Source organism: Leptonychotes weddellii, chromosome 7 (genome assembly GCF_054177405.1).
Source record: "Leptonychotes weddellii isolate Sample4059 chromosome 7, ASM5417740v2, whole genome shotgun sequence".
In the NCBI taxonomy this organism is placed as follows: domain Eukaryota; kingdom Metazoa; phylum Chordata; class Mammalia; order Carnivora; family Phocidae; genus Leptonychotes; species Leptonychotes weddellii.
Window position 1 is genome coordinate 109751863 of NC_138375.1, and position 17328 is coordinate 109769190.

A 17328-nucleotide genomic window follows, 5' to 3' on the forward strand; every position below is an offset into this window, starting at 1 on the left:
CAGAGGCAGTCTGCGTGCTTACGCAGCACGTAGGAGCGGGGGTGGGGCAGGCGGCCGGGCGGGCGGCGGAGGCGCGGGGCCTGCTCCCGCCGGCACCATGGCCAAGACTGTGGCCTATTTCTACGACCCCGACGTGGGCAACTTCCACTACGGTGAGGGAGCAAGGTTGTACGCGAGGAGCTTCGGGACGCGGAGGTTTCGAGGCGGGGGCTATAACTCCGGCGTCGGGAACTGACGAACTCTCTTCTCCCACCCCCAGGGGCAGGGCACCCTATGAAGCCCCATCGCTTGGCATTGACCCATAGTTTGGTCCTTCACTACGGTCTCTATAAGAAGATGATCGTGAGTCTCGCCATCGCTGCTGGGTATTGAGGGTGCGGCGAGCTGTGTGGCCCTAGGATAGGTGGGCTGCCCTGAATGCACCAAGTGCAACCCACCCTTGGGGTGGGGGGCAGGGTGGATGGAAGGAGCCAGGAACACCCGCCATATGCAGAGTGTAGGTGGATGGATCCACTGACCTAATGGGAGTTACTTTTCCACCTTAGGTCGGCCACCCTTTGACCTCAGGTAGACCAACCTCTGGCCTGTGGTTAGGGTGGAGTGGGGCTGGTTTGACGATAGAAGGTGTTTTCCTCCCCAGCATCTTAGGATGTGGGCAGTGCTGTGGCTTCAGGAGAGAGGGGCTGGATCACTTTATCTGGATGTAGGTGTTCCCACCGCAGTTCTCACCCTTTCTTTGCCACCTCTCTCCACCTCCAAGGAGCTAGAGCTCCAGGGAGGACTCTGTAGCCCTGTGTGCAAATGTGTATGTGTGTGTGGAAGAGAGCAGGAGATGTCCTGGGTATTTCCTTATCAACTTAGAATACTCCCCACATGGTTCTACTTAATTGCTACTCAATCCTCCATCTCCCAGATATGCACATGGAGATAGACAACCCCCAACTTGGAATTTATAGTTATGATAGGCCATTATAACAGTTAAGCTCAGCCCTCATGCGTCACGAGGGGAATTAGTCAACAGTATGAATGAATGTTGTCCACTGTTTGTGCTGAGGCACAGACAAGTGAATTAGCTTTAGAAAAGACTGAGGTGAGGTTAGTGCATGAATCTATGAAGCCCTTGAAATTGTTTGCTGGTACATACCTGTGTGCATTTTCTGGGGAGAGAAGCTTTTTGTTCTTGCCCAATTTCTAAAGAAGTGTGTGAACCCTCCAAAAGATGATAAATCTCTCACTTAGCACCTTGGCACCCCAGGGTTTTAATTAGAAGGTTGTCACATATCCCATATTATTTAACTCTAAAATTAAGGATTCAGAGGAGAGGACGGAATCAGAGCCAGGGGGAGGAGATGAGTATGGAAAGAATAAAAAATAGGAGATCCAAGGAACAGGGTAGGTGGATAAGGGCTCAAGGTTGAGAAGGTGGGGAAAGGTTGGGCTGGAAGTGGGAAGGAGAAGGCAAGTGCACTGTTCTTTGGGAGACTTGATCATAGTACCCCACCTGGCTAATCAGAGCCTCTCTTCTTCACTGACCTTTGCTTAATAGAATAACAAGGATCGGAGGGGTGAGGAGACTGCTGATGTGTGTGAATTTGGACTGTCCACAGGGCTGGGTTCAGTGTGGGCAGTCTCAGCCCGATGAATGGGACTGATCTCCCCTGGGTTCTCCTTATGTTTCCATCCCGAGGTCTTCAAGCCGTACCAGGCCTCCCAGCATGACATGTGTCGCTTTCACTCTGAGGACTACATCGACTTCTTGCAGAGAGTCAGCCCCACCAATATGCAAGGCTTCACCAAGAGCCTTAATGCCTTCAACGTGGGCGATGACTGGTGAGGGGAGAACTGGGATTTTTAATGCCAGCCATATAGAACACTTGAGTGAGGTCTTGTGGCAGCAGTGGGAACACGTGAAGGGGGTCCTATTTGTCAGTGAATCATCATTTACTGATTTGTTTATTCAACAGATATTGGTCATTTGCTCTAGGCCAGGCCCTGTGCTAAGTGCTGGCAACGCAATGATACATAACAACAAAATTTTAATATTACAGTTGTGCTAAGTCCTGTGAAGGAGAGGTAGGTGGCTGACTGTGAGAGTGTATATGCAGGAGAATTACCTGTCTTGGGAGTGGGCTGGTCAGTAGAGGCTAGAGGATGTAATGGAGATTGAGGTGAGATCTGAAGAAAGAGTAGGAGATAATTAGATGGAAGGTGGTTGGGAGGATAGGGGGTGAGGGCAGGAATGTTGTGGAAATTAGGGACAACGTATGCTGAGGGTTTAGGAGAGGTTGGTGTGTCACTCATTTGAGGAACAGAAAAAAGGTCATTCACTGAATATGAATAGAAAAGTGATCTGAATCAAGGCTAAAGAGATGGGCAGGGCCTTTAAAAAATAAATAGCCCTGTTATGATTTGGGGTTCTTATCCCTAGAGTAGAGGGAAATTATCAAAGTGTTCTAAAAGCAAGAGAGTGATTTACATTGAGAGAGGTTTACATTGAGCTTTATCATATGAAGAAGACTCAGAGGCCCTGTGGGGAAGGGAAGATAACAAAGATAAACCAATATCCTTGCTTACATTCTCATATATATTCATGAAAATGTAGCGATCATAACAGCTACCATTTACTCAACTTATTTTTAGACTTTTTTTAGGAAAATTTCAAATGTTTCTGAAAGAATAGTACAGTGAATTCCCATATATCTGTCACCACCTGTAACACTTAGAGCAAATGGCCATTCTTACTTCATCTGCATCCCAGATTAGTGTTTTTTTTTTTTTTTAGGAGAGAGGTGGGGAGCAAGTGAGCAGGGGCGGAGTTGGGGGTAGGCAGAGGAAGAGAGAGAATCTTAAGCAGGCTACATGCCCAGCTCAGAGCCCAATAGGGACGTGGGCGACACAGGACTTGATGCCAGCTGGATCTCACGACCCTGAGATCATGACCTGAGCCGAAATCAGGAGTCCAACTCTGAGCCACCCAAGCGCCCCTGCATCCCAGGTTATTTTAAAGCAAATCTCAGATGTCACTTTTTTTTAACTGTAAATATTTTATTGTGTGTCTCTAAATGATACTCTTAAAAACATACATGCACACACTCAACACTGTCATTATCACACCTAAAAAATTGACAGTAATTCCTTAATATCATCATATTTGCAATCAGTATTCAAATTTCTCCAACTGCATCCTAATTTTTTCTTTTTTGCAGTTGATGTATTTAGGATATAAACAAGGTCCGTACATTGTATTTGGTTGATACATCTCTTGAGGTTTTTAATCTGTAGTGTTTCCTTCTCTACCTTGAATTTCTTCCTTTTTTTTTTTTTTTAAGATTTTATTTATTTATTTGAGAGACAGTGAGCGGGTGAGAGAGAGAGGACAAGTGGAGGGAGGGGCGGAGGGGGAGGGAGAAGCAGACTCCCCGCTGAGCAGGTTGCCCAGTGTGGGGCTCGATCCCCGAACCCTGGAATCATGACCTGAGCTGAAGGCAGACATTTAACTGAGCCACCCACGCGCCCTTCTACCTTGAATTTATTTCTTGAAGAAACCAGGCTATTGGTCCTATAGAGTTTCCTACAACAGCTACTATTTATTGCGTGCTTACTCTGTTGTGCTGAGGTTTGCTGGTACATTCACTTCATTCTCACACCAACAGTGAGATGTAATAGTCTTGTGCCTTAATTTAGGCATAAGGAAACCAAAGTTTGAGGAGATTTAGGTAACTAACCTGAGTTGCAAAACTGATCAGTGGAAGTGGCAGGTTTCAGATCCAGAGCCCTGGTTTTTAAAGATTTACAAAAAAAATTTTTTTTTATTTGACAGAGAGAGACACAGCGAGAGAGGGAACAGAAGCAGGGGGAGTGGGAGAGGGAGAATCAGGCTTCCTGCAGAGCAGGGAGCCCGATGCAGGGCTCCATCCCAGGACCCTGGGACCATGACCTGAGCCGAAGGCAGATGCTTAACGACTGAGCCACCCAGGCGCCCCTGGAGCCCTGGTTTTTAAACACAACACCGTTTCCCTGAAGATCCTACCAATAGAAGCACTCTGAGCTGGAAGATAGAAGGCTGGCATTGAGCACCTTTCCAGGCTTATCCCTAAACCCCTGCTTGCACAGGATGCCTTCCTGGAATGCCCTTTGTTCCTCATTCAACCTCTCCAAGGCCTTCCTAACGTTCCCACCACCTTCAAGCTTCACACCACTAAACCTTTCTTGACCACACCAGGTGCAGAGGTCTATCCTGTACACGCTGCCCTAGTCATTTGGTGTTTAGTGGCATGCTATCTTGGGAGATTTCTTGTTTTTTTGTTATTGCTGCTACTGTTATTTCTGAGCTCACTTTATAGGTGTGGGAATGCAGAGTCAGCCCTCAGGCCCCAACTGGGGCTCTGTAACTGCTCTGTGCAGTTAGGGAATACTACCACTCGGCCCTTGGCACTGCATCAGTTGTGCTGTTAGACGTAAGCTACAATCATGCTTATCTGTGTATTGCAGCTGAGAATCAGGGATTTTCCCTTTTAATTAATTTCTGATTGTTTTCAAATTAATCTAATATAAAAAGCCCAATTATACTGCAAGGCTTTTGATGGAAAAAAAAAAAAACAGTCCCATATCCATGCCTCCCACTCATAAATCCCTCTCCCCAGGGGCAGCAACTTTCAGCTCCTTTAGCTATTTTTTCTGGTATTTATCTTTGGGTTTCAAAGCAATGATACTAATCTACTACTGTTACTAATAATCTGTAATACTTAATGCCTACTCTGTGTCAGGTACTATTTTAAATGCTTCACAGGCATTAGGTCATTTAATCTCATCAATCTCTGAATCAGGGTCTCTTACTGCCTCCTTTTCACAGATGAGGACACTTAGGCACAGAAACTATAAACAGCTTACCCAATCTCATGATCATTGGTAGGTGTTAAAGAGTCAAGCTTGAACCTAGGTAGTCTGGCTGTAGAATCTGGGCTCTTAAATCATGCTACCATATTATACTGTCTCTTATGATATGCTTGTATTGCTATTTTTTCACTTTTCAATTTCAAGCATTGTCTATAAAGCTCTTAGTATGGGAAATGAGCATTTAGTCTCCTCATACCATCACCCTGGCTTGCCCTCCCCTCCCAGCTTCACAGTACAGTTATATCACAATTTTTATTAAATAATTATTCTATGTTTACATTGTTGAAATCTTGAAAATTCATTTACTATAGAGCCAAATAGTATACTGTGGTTTAATCTTACTTCCTCTATACCTTTTTGTTTTTCCTGGAGTTGATAATTGCACTGTTTTTTCATTTGCTTCGTTTTCTAGGTATTAATCATTAATTCTTCCCAGAACCTTTGAGAAACTATAAAACTCCCTATAGTTCTCTTTTTCACATGGTCAAATGTGTCAGCTGCACTATTTTTTTTTTTTTTTTTGAGACTTAAAAGTAGGGATCTTTTAAGCCTTTTTCATAAGTCAAGTTTTTGAAGGTGTAATTTGCATACGGTAAAATTCACCCTTTTTAGGTGTGTAGTTCGAGAGTTTTGACAGTATGTATCAAAATACAGTTTATTTCCATTTTCCCACAAAGGGCCCATATACCCTTTTATAGTCAATGTCTTCTCTCCAGCTTACCTCCAGGCAACTACTGATCTGAGGTCTGTCCCTATATTTTGCCTTTTCCAGAGTGTTATATAAATGGAGCTTTATGGTATATAACCTTTTGTATCTGGCTTCAGGCCTCTCCTTTTTATAAAAAAGAAGATGGTAATAATTATAATTAGTATTTATCAACGTGTAGAATACTAGGTACCACACACTGTGTTAACTGTGTTAAAGGCTCTTTGTGGATTATTATTATTACTATTTCAGGTATATAGGAATGTAGTTCTTGCTTAAAAATGTGTGACTTTTTTTTTTTTTTAAGGTTTTATTTATTTATTTGACAGAGAGAGCACAAGCCGAGGGAGGGGCAGGCAGAGGAAGGGAGAAGCAGACTCCCTACTGAGCAAGGAGCCCCATGTAGGGCTCGATCCCAGGACCCTGGGATCATGACCTGAGCCAAAGGCAGACCCTTAACTGACTGAGCCACCCAGGCGCCCCAAAAATGTGTGACTCTTAAAGAATGTTATTGAACATTGTGTTAAAATATGATATGATATCATAAAAGAATCTTTAAAGAGAAACGAAGTTTATGTTCCCTTTCAAATTATTTCCTTTTTGGCATGTGTGATTAAGTACCTAGAAGCTGCCTACTTTTCTCCACAACCAGGGTACAAACTCCCTGACAGAGTTAAATGCTTTTTTACTTCCCATCCATTGCCTTACACAGGGCTTGGTACATGGTCCAAAATATCTGTTGAATAAATTTGCAGATAACTTAGATGTATAGGGGCTGGGAGAAGTTTTTTGAAGAATGGAGGTTGGAGGGGTTTGGAGTCAGGGGAGAGGTGTAGGAAGGGCCTAGACAGAGGTAAAGGACTCTGACTTGCTTCTCTTCCTTGTAGCCCAGTGTTTCCCGGGCTCTTTGAGTTCTGTTCCCGTTACACAGGCGCATCTCTACAAGGAGCAACCCAGCTGAACAACAAGGTGACCATGGCCCTGAGTCCTGTTCTCCCTTTCCTGTGGGTCCTTCCAACTCAAGGCCTTAACCCTGACCCTGAGCTTCCAGCTTTGGGGGTGAGCAAGGAGGACTGTGAGTTGGGTGTGTGTTTTTCAGATCTGTGATATTGCCATTAACTGGGCTGGTGGTCTGCACCATGCCAAGAAGTTTGAGGTGAGTGAGGAGGTGATGGGGGAGACAATGACTGCCCTAGTCTAGGTTGTCAGCATGACACCAGGGGGCAGCTGGGTAGAGGAATTGTTATTGTCTTTGTAAGACCACTGTCTCACCATAGGCCTCTGGCTTCTGCTATGTCAATGACATTGTGATTGGCATCCTGGAGCTGCTCAAGTAAGTAGCCTGGGAGGAGATGGAGGGACTTATGAGACCCATGGCTGAGGAGGTATCTCATGCTGTGCTGGCCCTGTCCCGTTCCTCCACCCCCACACTAGCTTCTCCACAGTTCTTAATGCTTTACTCAGACTACCTCTTCCATGCTCTGCTGCAGACTCTCTGCTGCCTGCTCACATTTCAGTCTTCTCTGCACATCCCTCTCCTGTCCCTGCCTCCAGGCGGAGTCCCAGGGTTGCCCGTAGGGAACTGGTGGTATTAGGTTTCAGGTGACTTGGGCTTAAGTAGACTCTTCATAATTCCAAACCTTGTTTTGGGAGGAGTGGGTTGGGGGTTTTCTTGTGGGGGTTCCACTCTACCTCAGACCCTGGCTTGGCTCTCATCGCAGGTACCACCCTCGGGTGCTCTACATTGATATTGACATCCACCATGGTGATGGAGTTCAGGAAGCCTTCTACCTCACTGACCGGGTGATGACAGTCTCCTTCCACAAATATGGAAACTACTTCTTTCCTGGCACAGGTATGGGAATAGGTATAACCATCCTCTTCACACCCTCGGCTCTTTACGGTGACAGCCTCCTGCTCAGCCTTCAGATCTTGGCTCAGGTGGCTTCTCAGAGAGGTCTGTCCTGACCACCGCAGTTAAGGTGATTCCTCCTTCCCCGTTTCTCTGTCATGTCAGTGTGCTTGCCTCTCTCAGAGCACTCACTGCTGTTTGAATTTTGTTTTGTTTACTGTCTCCCTCATCATGCCCACCCCCCAAGAATATAAGCTTGGTGGCATTTCATTCATTTCATTAGTTCCGTCTATTGCTGTATCCCCAGTGCCTAGTCCATAGGTCGGCTCATAGTAGGCCCTCAAAAATTATTTGTTGAATGAATGCAAGCCACAGGAGACTAAGTGTCCCTAGGGAATGTGTGGTGGAGGTACACAGATGTAGTGAGAGGCCCTCAGTGTATGTACTGAAGTTGAAGCAGCTGGATTTGGGTGCCCCCTGTGTATAGCTCCTAACCCCTACTCTCCACTTGCCTATAGGTGATATGTATGAGGTTGGAGCAGAGAGTGGCCGCTACTACTGTCTCAATGTGCCCTTGCGGGATGGCATTGATGACCAGAGTAAGTATTGAGGTCTTTTCCCTGCTTACTAGGCCCCTTCTTCCTCTCCTGGAATTAACCTCTTCTGCCTGGTATTGTTTACTGTTGGGCCAGGTGTCCTCAAGGAAGAATGGCCTTCAGAGGGACCATGAACCCCCCGGAAATTATATGCAACATATTATGTGTATGTGCATTTTTCTGAGAAAAGGGTCATTAGCTTTCATCAGTCACTCAAAGTGGTCTGGGACCCCATCCAGAAGTTCAGAACCAGTGATTTGGTTCTTGGGGTTGCCCCTTTTTCTGGGCTACATGCTCTCTCAACCCCTTTTTTCCTTTTGTTCCCTGTCTCCCCATCCCCTTGGGGTGCCAGGTGCCCATCTTTGGCCCTCTCCCAGGTTACAAGCACCTTTTCCAGCCGGTTATCAACCAGGTGGTGGACTTCTACCAACCCACGTGCATTGTGCTCCAGGTAATACTGCCGGTGCCTCCTCAAGAGGGCTCTCCCTGGGCTTAGGGGAAGAGATCAGGGAGGAGGATAGCCCCTGCGTTTGTCGGGGAAAGGACGTGAAGGACATCTGGAACGTTCTGATCAGTTATCTCACTGCAGCTGCCTGGGGTTTTGCTTTTTGCAGTGTGGAGCTGACTCCCTGGGCTGTGATCGTTTGGGCTGCTTCAACCTCAGCATTCGAGGACATGGGTGAGACCTGCCCTCCTTCTCTGCCCCCAGGTTTTCAAGTGGCTTTGGGCCTCAGTACCTGGAGTGGGGGTAGTTGGGGAAAGGGCCATAGGAAGAGGAGAGAGAGAGTCACTCCCAAGCAGCGAGAAGGGCCCATGCAGAGGCACTGAGACAGGGAAGAGCTGGTGTTGCCAATGAGAAGATGAAGTCAAAGTGGTGAGGCGACAACATGGGGATAAAGCCGGAGATGGTTTGATGTGAGGCCTAAGAAGTTGGCCGTGGTGAGGTCGTGCAGAGCCATTAGATCCTGGTGAGAAGTCTGGATTGTATTTCAAATATGATCGGAAACTGCTGGAAGATTTTTTTTTTTTTTTTAAAGATTTTATTTATTTGAGAGAGAGCTCATGAGAGGGGGGAGGGTCAGAGGGAGAAGCAGACTCCCTGCCAAGCAGGGAGCCCGATGCAGGACTTGATCCCAGGACTCCAGGATCATGACCTGAGCCGAAGGCAGTCGCTTAACCAACTGAGCCATCCAGGCGCCCTACTGCTGGAAGATTTTAAACCGGGAAGGGACATGATCCAATTGATGTTTGAAAGCGACTGCTCTGACTGCTGAATGGAGGAAGGTTTGGGGTGAGGGTCGGGACAGGAGTGGGAGTGGGAAGGCCAGTTAGGAAGCTATTGGTGTTGTCCAGAGGTAGATGTGGTGCCTGGGCTTAGGTGGAGGTGGTGGCCAATGAGAAGTAAGTGATTAGAATTATATTGTGGAGGCTGGAGCTGACCGCACTTGCTGGTACTTTGATGAGAATAGTTGATTAGCAGATGAGGTGCCAGGGTGGGTGTTGAGCTGGAGAGAGGTGGGAATGCCCTTTATGTTTCAATTTTTACTAAGACACAAATAGACAATAAAGTACATGTATCTCAAGAGTGTAACTCAGTGATTTTCACTACCTTTTCTAGTTCCCTTGTGCCCTTTCCAGGCAATACCTAGAGACGTATACTTTGGCTTTTGATTACTTCCTCCAGCCATTCCTGTGGTTCCTTTTAACAGGGAATGCGTCGAATATGTCAAGAGCTTCAATATCCCTCTACTGGTGCTAGGTGGTGGTGGCTATACTGTTCGAAATGTTGCCCGCTGCTGGTGAGAATGCGCCCTGATTTTCCTCCTCCCCCTTGTCCAGTGTGAGTTGGTGAGCTGGGGGCTCCCTGAGAGATGGCCAGGTGAGCCCTTCAGCCCACTTGCTCAGCCTAGCCCGCTCTGCTATTTGGTTTCAGGACATACGAAACATCACTGCTGGTAGAAGAAGCCATTAGTGAGGAGCTTCCCTATAGTGGTAAGGACCACTCCCTGCTACCCCACAGCAGGAGGCGTTCTCAGAAGACCCCAGAATGGCCTGATTTGTTTTTTGTTTGTTTTTTAAAGATTTTATTTACTTATTTGAGAGAGAGAGAAAGAGAGCACAGGTGGGGGGTCAGGAGGGGCAGAGGCAGAGGGAGAAGCAGACTCCCCGCTGAGCAGGAAGCCCAATGTGGGACTTCATCCCAGGACCCTGAGAGCATGACCTGAGCTGAAGGCAGACGCTTAACAGACTGAGCCACCCAGGCGCCCCCAGAATGGCCTGATTTGAAGGCAGATGGAAATTAAAAAAAAATTTTTTTTTATTACAGTTGGGAAATTTGACACTCCAGGAGCTCTGCAGACTAAATTGCTGAGTTCAGAGCAGGGAAAAGATTAGACAGCTATTATGCAGGGGTTTTGGATGGGAAGGAAATAGATTGGGAAGTCTTGGGACCTGCCTGTCTCTGTCTGAGCCATGTCTTCTCCTCTAATCTCCCTTTCCCCGCTTAGAATACTTTGAGTACTTTGCCCCGGACTTCACGCTCCATCCGGATGTCAGCACCCGCATCGAAAATCAGAACTCACGCCAGGTCAGCAGCTTGGAGAAGTTGAACACAAAGGTGGGGAGGGCCTAGGAGGGGTTCAGGATGTGGGAAATTGGAGAAACCAGAGAAGAGAAAAAAGTTCTCAGCTATCACTATCACTGTTATCAGCTAGGAGGCAGCCCAGGTTAAAGTAGAGGCAGTCCGGGTTGGGAGGGACAGTTATCAGGTGCAGGGATTAGAACTAGGACGGTAGGGGTGGAAGGCAGCTAGAAGGGTGGATGCTCTGGGAATCACTCGCTCTCTATTCCAAATCCCCAACCAGTATTTGGACCAGATCCGCCAGACAATCTTTGAAAACCTGAAGATGCTGAACCACGCACCCAGCGTCCAGATTCATGATGTGCCCGCAGACCTCCTGACCTATGACAGAACTGATGAGGCTGATGCAGAGGAGAGGGGTCCTGAGGAGAACTATAGCAGGTCTGGGGCAGCGACTTGAGAGCAGGGGCTTCCAGCAGGCTTGTTGGGGAATTGAGGAGGGAAAAAAGTAAATTGGAAGGCATTAGCTTAATCGACCCTGGCTTACTTGCTTTAGTATGCCTACTCTTTGGTCTCTTGTAATCCCCCATTCTTTCTGTGTGTGTGTGTGTATGTGTGCCATAAATAAGTAATATATTTTATTGTCAAAATTTTAAACAGCACCAAAATATGTTAAGCTTGCATTCACACAATCCCTGACCAGTTCCACAAAGTAACTGCTATTAATAGTTTGATTTATATCTTTTCAAATAGATTTTTTTAATCGGTTTTAAGTATACTATTTAGCATGCACGTAGGAACACAAATGCACATGCACACTCATTCTTAGAGTTTGTGCATTTTTTTTTTTAAATGCAAGTTGGATCATTCTATACAGGTTGCTCTACAATTTACAACTGGTTCTTTTTTTTTTTTTTAACAAAACAGTGTGTCTTTCCATGTGATTATATATAGATCTGCTTCATTATTTTATCAGCTTTATAATATTCCATTGTGTGGATGTAGCATAACTTAACCAAGTACCATTGATGGCATTTATATTATTTACCATTTTTTCACCATTACAAAGAATGTGGCCTTGAAACCCCTTCCATAAATACACATGTTCCCAGAATTGTTTCTGCTTAGGTCAAAGGCTGTGTGCACTAAAATTGTTTGTATCTGCTGCCAAATTGCCTTCCAAACAATCTGTAACAGTTTATAATCTTTTGAGCATTTTACTCCTTCCAGGTTCAGAGCTAGACAGGCCACTGCTCACATACTGCCCTCTAAGGCCTTTTGATTTCTCTCCTCTGTTCATTTTTTCAGATATAATAATTACATTGTTATTTTTTTAATCTTTATTTTTCTGAGATACATACTAAAATATTTACAGATGCATTGAATTAGGAAAAAAAGAGATTAGGATAGAGGTGTTGTTGTTGTTGTTGTTGTTTTTTAATCCCAGAATAGGCTTGTCTGGAAAATGAAGGGGAGAGACAACAGAACACAGAAGTGGAGAAACAGATGTACTTAATGGAGAACAGATATCCTTACGTGGCTGAGGGATAACCACAGCTGGACGCTTGCACCTCCCACGCAGTGTTAGAGCTTTGAGCTGACTCTGCTGCAGAGTCACATGGCCTTCTCAGACCCTTCCAGACTCTGCTTCTCTGTATTAATACAGAGGTCAGCTTCCACATCTCTCCTTTAGACCTGAGCTTTGCTACTTGGACCTTTGGGACCAGTCCATTCCTTCTCCTCCATGAACACTCCCTTATTCCCACTCCTTGTTGAGGAAGTATCTGAACATCTGGCCTAAGGATTCCTTTTTAACGTCTCACCTCCTTGTCAGCTTCTTCAGGTCTCTGAAGCTTGACTTCTAGAAATTGATTTTTTTATTTTTATTTATTTATTTTAAGATTTTATTTGTTTATTTGACAGAGAGAGACACAGCGAGAGAGGGAACACAAGCAGGGGGAGTGGGAGAGGGAGAAGCAGGCTTCTCACTGAGCAGGGAGCCCGATGTGGGGCTCGATCCCAGGACCTGGGACCATGACCTGAGCCGAAGGCAGACGCTTAACGTCTGAGCCACCCAGGCGCCCCTAGAAATAGATTTAAAAAAAAAAAACCTGTTTTAAATTACTCCTTTTGGCAAAGTTGGGCTTTTTCATCTCTGGTTCTAGGCTGGTATCTGGGTCTAGTGTCTGTAAAGTACCACCCCTCTCAACAGCCAGCAGAAGCTCAGGCCTCTTCCTGCCTTAAACCCTCCCTCACTGTCAGACCACCCACCAAGCTCCTGTTCTTTGATGCCTATAGCTCCAACTTGCATATCACTTGCAGAGTAGTAATAATAGGAGTTACAACTTTTTGTGGGTTTGCTAAGAACCAGACTCAATACTAAATGCATTATATTAAAATGTACATATCATCACGTCATCATTCTACTGTTACCAGACAACCCTGAGAGGTGGCTGTTAACCGTAAATTACCAGAGGAGGAATCTAAGGCTCAGAGAGGTTAAGTAACTTGCCAGAGGTCCTACGGCTAGTTAAATATCAGGGCTGGGAATCAAACCTGAGTCTCTGACTCCACACCTCCACACCTGAGGCACTCAGAGGTAACTGAGACATTGCTTACCAGGCAGATAGGGCCTTTCCTGACTTTGTTTCCCAGCTTCTCATTGATGACTTTCTCCCTTCTTTCTTAGTTATTAGCTGTGGGCAAGGTAATTCAGTTTTCAGTTGTTTGTGTTCTCTCAGAGAAGAGTTTTCCAAAAAGAAAGAAATCAGTATTGAGTACTTACTGGGCCCTGTGTTGCTTTCACATCCCTTCACTCGCTCCCCCACATACAACTCTTCTTTCCATTGCTCTTAGAACAAAACTCCATTCTCTGACCATGGCTTTAAAAGACGTGCTGGTGCTTCCCTACGTCCATGGTCTCATCTGTAACTACTCCCCTCCCCGCACACCGCTTCCTGCCATCCTGGCCTCTGTGCTCTTACTGGAATACGTCAGTCTCCCTCCAACTCTGTACTTAGCTTTCTTGCAGCTCAGAATGGGCTTCCTGAGATCTCTGCCTGGCCAGCCCCGTCTCAGACTTGAAGTCTTACCTTCCTAAAACAGCTGTCTCTAATAATTCTGCCTGAAATTTACCCTTTTCCTTCCTTCACCCTCGGTCACATCCCTTCATTTCATTGTGTCAGAGCACTTGCCACCATGGGAAATTACCATCTTTATTTATTTACTTTGTTAGTTGTTGTCAGTCTTGTTTATTCGGTAAGTTTTTTGAGGATAGGCAGAAATTTTATCCAACTTCTATCTCTACTGTATCGCTGAGGCTTGTGATGGTGGCTGGCACAGAGTGTCTCTCCATAAATGTTTATTGACTGCATGAGTGGATGGGATGGATAGTGACCAGTATCTTCCAACAGGAGAGGAGTGGTTCCTCGACAAAAGGGGCCTAATAAGTGGTTCCAGAGAGGGTAGCTGTGTGGGAGAAGATGAGAACTTGGAGCATAGGACCCTGATTTGTCTCCCTTGCTTTGCAGGCCAGAGGCACCCAACGAGTTCTATGATGGAGACCATGACAATGACAAGGAAAGCGACGTGGAGATTTAAGAGCAGCTGGGCTTGCTCTGTCCCAAGGAATTCCTTTTTACCTCTTGTTTGGTCAGGAGGGAAAAGGTGTGGCGCCCCCAGCCCTGGACAGTCACTTTCCGGGCTTTTACCCAATGCTGGAAGAGGGTTTGGAGACCACATCTGGTTTTTGAACCAACTATCCCCTTTCCTCTTTTTCCCAAGGCCTGACAATGGTACTTATTAGGGATTGGATGGGGACAAGGATAACTTCCTCTAGGACATCTTGGGGAGTGGGCCCTAGAGGCTGGTCCCAGCCACTTTGGCCCCCTTACTCCTTCCCTGCTTCCCTCCAACCCAGAGACTTTTAGGGATGAGGGTGTAGACAGGGCTGACTTTGCCTCTGACTTTCTCCTTTCCTGGGTTCTCCTACTGCAGGCCTTGTTTCCAGTGCAGGTGAAGAGTGAGGGATTTGGGGGGGGGGCTCTGGCTCCCTAACACCTTAACCCCAGATGATAGGAAGTACGGTTTTGAGTCCGGGGAGGATGTGAAAATGTCCTGTTCTAACTTTTGGCTTTGTGTCCATTTTATCACTGTTTTTATCCAATAAACCAAGTTGGTATTTTTTGTACCTTTTGCCTTCCTGGGAATATTCTTAATTCTTGCTAGCTGACTGTGTATGAAGGGAGAAGGAAGGGGGGTGATGATGTATATAATAAAAATCATAGTTAACATTCATTCAGCACTTACGTTAGGCCCTGTGTATGCATTCTACGTGGATTGTGTTACTCATATTAAGGAGTTAGTAGAGCATTCTAGTTACCAGTTAGACAAACCTGGGCAGATTACTGGCTTAAGAGAGGGAGTAGAAGATGAGTTCAGGTTTTTGAACCTGGGTGTTTGAAATGGTGTGATGCTGGTTGGTGAAGATACATTGGGATAAAACACGTCAAGTGCTTAGCACAGTGCCCAACGTAAGTAGTTGCTCATTATCTTTTTTTTTTTTTAAACAAGTTAGAAGAGGATGTCTGTAATATATATTTTTTTATTCATTTGAGACACAGAGAGAGAGAGAGAGAGAGGGAGAGAGCATGAGCAGGGAGAGAGGCAGAGGGAGAGGGAGAAGCAGGCTCCCCGCTCAGCAGGAAGCCCGATGCGGGGCTCGATCCCAGGACGCCGGGATCATGACCTGAGCCGAAGGCAGACGCTTAAACATCTGAGCCACCCAGTTGCTCATTATCTTAATGTGTATGTGAAGAGTGATGGTAGATACTATAGTAACCACAAATGTGAACCTTTCCCTGGAGCAATCTATAATCTAGTAAGAAGTGAGATAAATGTTATAGCAGATGTAGACAGTGGTATGAGAAGGAAGAGTGATAGATGGATCACTCCTTCCATGCTTTGATCCTGTCTTGTCTGTCAGTATTCTAGCTTAGAAAGTAAGTAGTTTTTTAACTGTTTTGGACAAACTGAGTTTGAAGTGTGGGCCGGACAGTTCTTTGCAGCTTTCCATCAGGCGATTAGAAAATGGAACGAAACCAGCTTTATGAGCCAGCCAGCATTGGAGAGTCCCTGTAATATCCCAGGCCCCAGACTGAGCACCGGGGTCTCAGAGATGTTGAGTCACTGACTCTGCCCTCCAGGAACATATATTTGAAATCTTTTCCAGCTGCGGGTAAGATAAGTAAGTCCATACTTTGAGGGCCTACCAGGTGCCACTAACTTTTCACAAGAGGAACAGATGTAGCTGGAAGAATGGATGAAATTGAGGGAGGAATCAAGCTGGTCAATCAAAGAACACTCTTGGAGAACACCTGCTCTTTTCACTCAGGTTTGGTTTATGTCAGTAGGAAATCTTGGTCAAACAGGCCTTCCCAGACTAAGCTGGGTTTAAATTTTTTACCATTTATATGTCCTTGGGCAAGTCACTTTAACTCCTGGAAGTCCAAATTTTCTGTCTGTAAAGTGGTGAGACTAGTGGAATCTATCACACGACAATGTGAAGATTCAGTGAGGAAAAACAGGAGTTTTACATAGTGCCTGGCTTAGAGCAAGTGCACGGTAAATGGTAATTATTATTACTGTGTAGTCACATGTTGGCAATAGTTTTTCAGATTAAAAAACAAAACTAGAAAATAGCAGACCTGCGATTCAAAAGTAGGTAATGTAACTCCAGGGCTAGTTGAGTTCCAGTCTAGCACTTGCTCTGGACCAAGCTCTGTTTTTGGCACATAGCTTTCAATAAATGATAGCTGTCCCTTTTAAATTTTTTCATGTGCTCCGCTGATAGTGCACACATAAAAACTGTATTATCCTCGAAAGACTGGCACTGGATTTTCGGCCAAGACGACACTCTCTCTTATTTGATTTTTGGTTCACCTGGTCTAGGATGTGAGAGGGTCTGGGCTTCACAGCCACGTGGGCACTGCGTGGGAGCGGGGAGGCCTGCGCCGCGCAGACCGCCAGGTGGCGCCATTCCGGGTTGAGGCCGCAGAGTTGCACCTCCTACACAGCCCCCCCCCACGTGGGTCCGAATGGTTAGGCCCGCCGGGCAGGTAGCTTGCTTCCGCGGCTTCCTTCCACCCCCCTCCCTTCCCCCATTGGTAGGAGCTGCGGGTCCGGGCGGAAGTGGGGCAGGCGGGCGGGAGCGAGGCGTCGTCGTTGTATATTCATGAGGCGCGCGCAGGCCGGCATACTAATGAGGCGGGGCGCGGCGGCGGGCTGAGGAGCTGCTGGGCGGCGGCGGCGCGTTAGCGGCGGCGAAGGCGGCGGCGGGTCGGGAGGTGCCGGGCGGGAGCCGCGTAGGTGCGGGGTCATCTGTCAGGGCGAACCTGGACATGGAGCCGCTCGGCGGGGGCCAGGGTCCCGGCCGCGGGACCCGGGACAAGAAGAAGGGCCGGAGCCCGGACGAGCTGCCTGCGGCCGGCGGCGACGGCGGCAAATCCAAGAAATTTGTGAGTGTCCCTCCCACCCGGTTTCCTCAGCCTGGCCCCGTAACCGCCCTCCGGTCCACAGAGACCCCCACAGCCGGACCCAGGGGTGAATGCCCGTCTCTAGGGAGCCGCCCCCGCGCCTCTCTTTCTCGGTTTGCTGGGTCCCGGGCTCCACAGTCCGACATCCTACCTCTCCAGGACCT

At 46.7% G+C, this 17328-nt stretch overlaps 2 protein-coding genes across 6 annotated transcripts in view; both read left to right on the forward strand.

Annotated features, from left to right (window-relative positions):
- Nucleotides 1-8: 8 nt before the first annotated feature.
- Nucleotides 9-14820, forward strand: HDAC3 (histone deacetylase 3). Of its 2 annotated transcripts, none has more exons than XM_006750644.3 (15): nt 9-152; nt 260-342; nt 1688-1830; nt 6490-6571; nt 6702-6758; nt 6880-6935; nt 7324-7457; nt 7973-8053; nt 8428-8501; nt 8665-8729; nt 9760-9849; nt 9984-10042; nt 10558-10637; nt 10915-11072; nt 14162-14820. In XM_006750644.3, exons 1-15 carry the CDS (start codon nt 98-100, stop codon nt 14229-14231), a joined length of 1287 nt encoding a protein of 428 aa, XP_006750707.1. In that variant the 5' UTR covers nt 9-97; the 3' UTR covers nt 14232-14820. The 2 variants fall into 2 exon arrangements, with proteins under 2 accessions (XP_006750707.1, XP_081683090.1); XM_081826964.1 differs by having other exon boundaries at nt 38-165.
- Nucleotides 14821-16930: 2110 nt separating this feature from the next.
- The window catches only part of DIAPH1 (diaphanous related formin 1), a 94849-nt gene continuing 94451 nt past the window's right edge, over nt 16931-17328 (forward strand). For 2 of the 4 annotated variants that reach the window (XM_081826959.1, XM_081826961.1), the window contains exon 1: nt 16934-17146. In XM_081826959.1, coding sequence (XP_081683085.1) covers nt 17030-17146 — 117 coding nt within the window. In that variant the 5' untranslated portion in view covers nt 16934-17029. Of the gene's footprint in view, nt 17147-17328 lie in introns of all 4 variants that reach the window. The other 2 variants (XM_081826958.1, XM_081826960.1) reach the window with 2 other exon arrangements.

Excerpts from the sequence above, each read along its gene's own strand:
- HDAC3 (XM_006750644.3), top strand. The coding sequence starts at position 98 with ATGGCCAAGACTGTGGCCTATTTCTACGACCCCGACGTGGGCAACTTC. Across the intron at positions 6,572-6,701 it reads CAACCCAGCTGAACAACAAG|ATCTGTGATATTGCCATTAA; the intron begins GTGACCATGGCC and ends TGTGTTTTTCAG. Across the intron at positions 8,502-8,664 it reads CCACGTGCATTGTGCTCCAG|TGTGGAGCTGACTCCCTGGG; the intron begins GTAATACTGCCG and ends TGCTTTTTGCAG.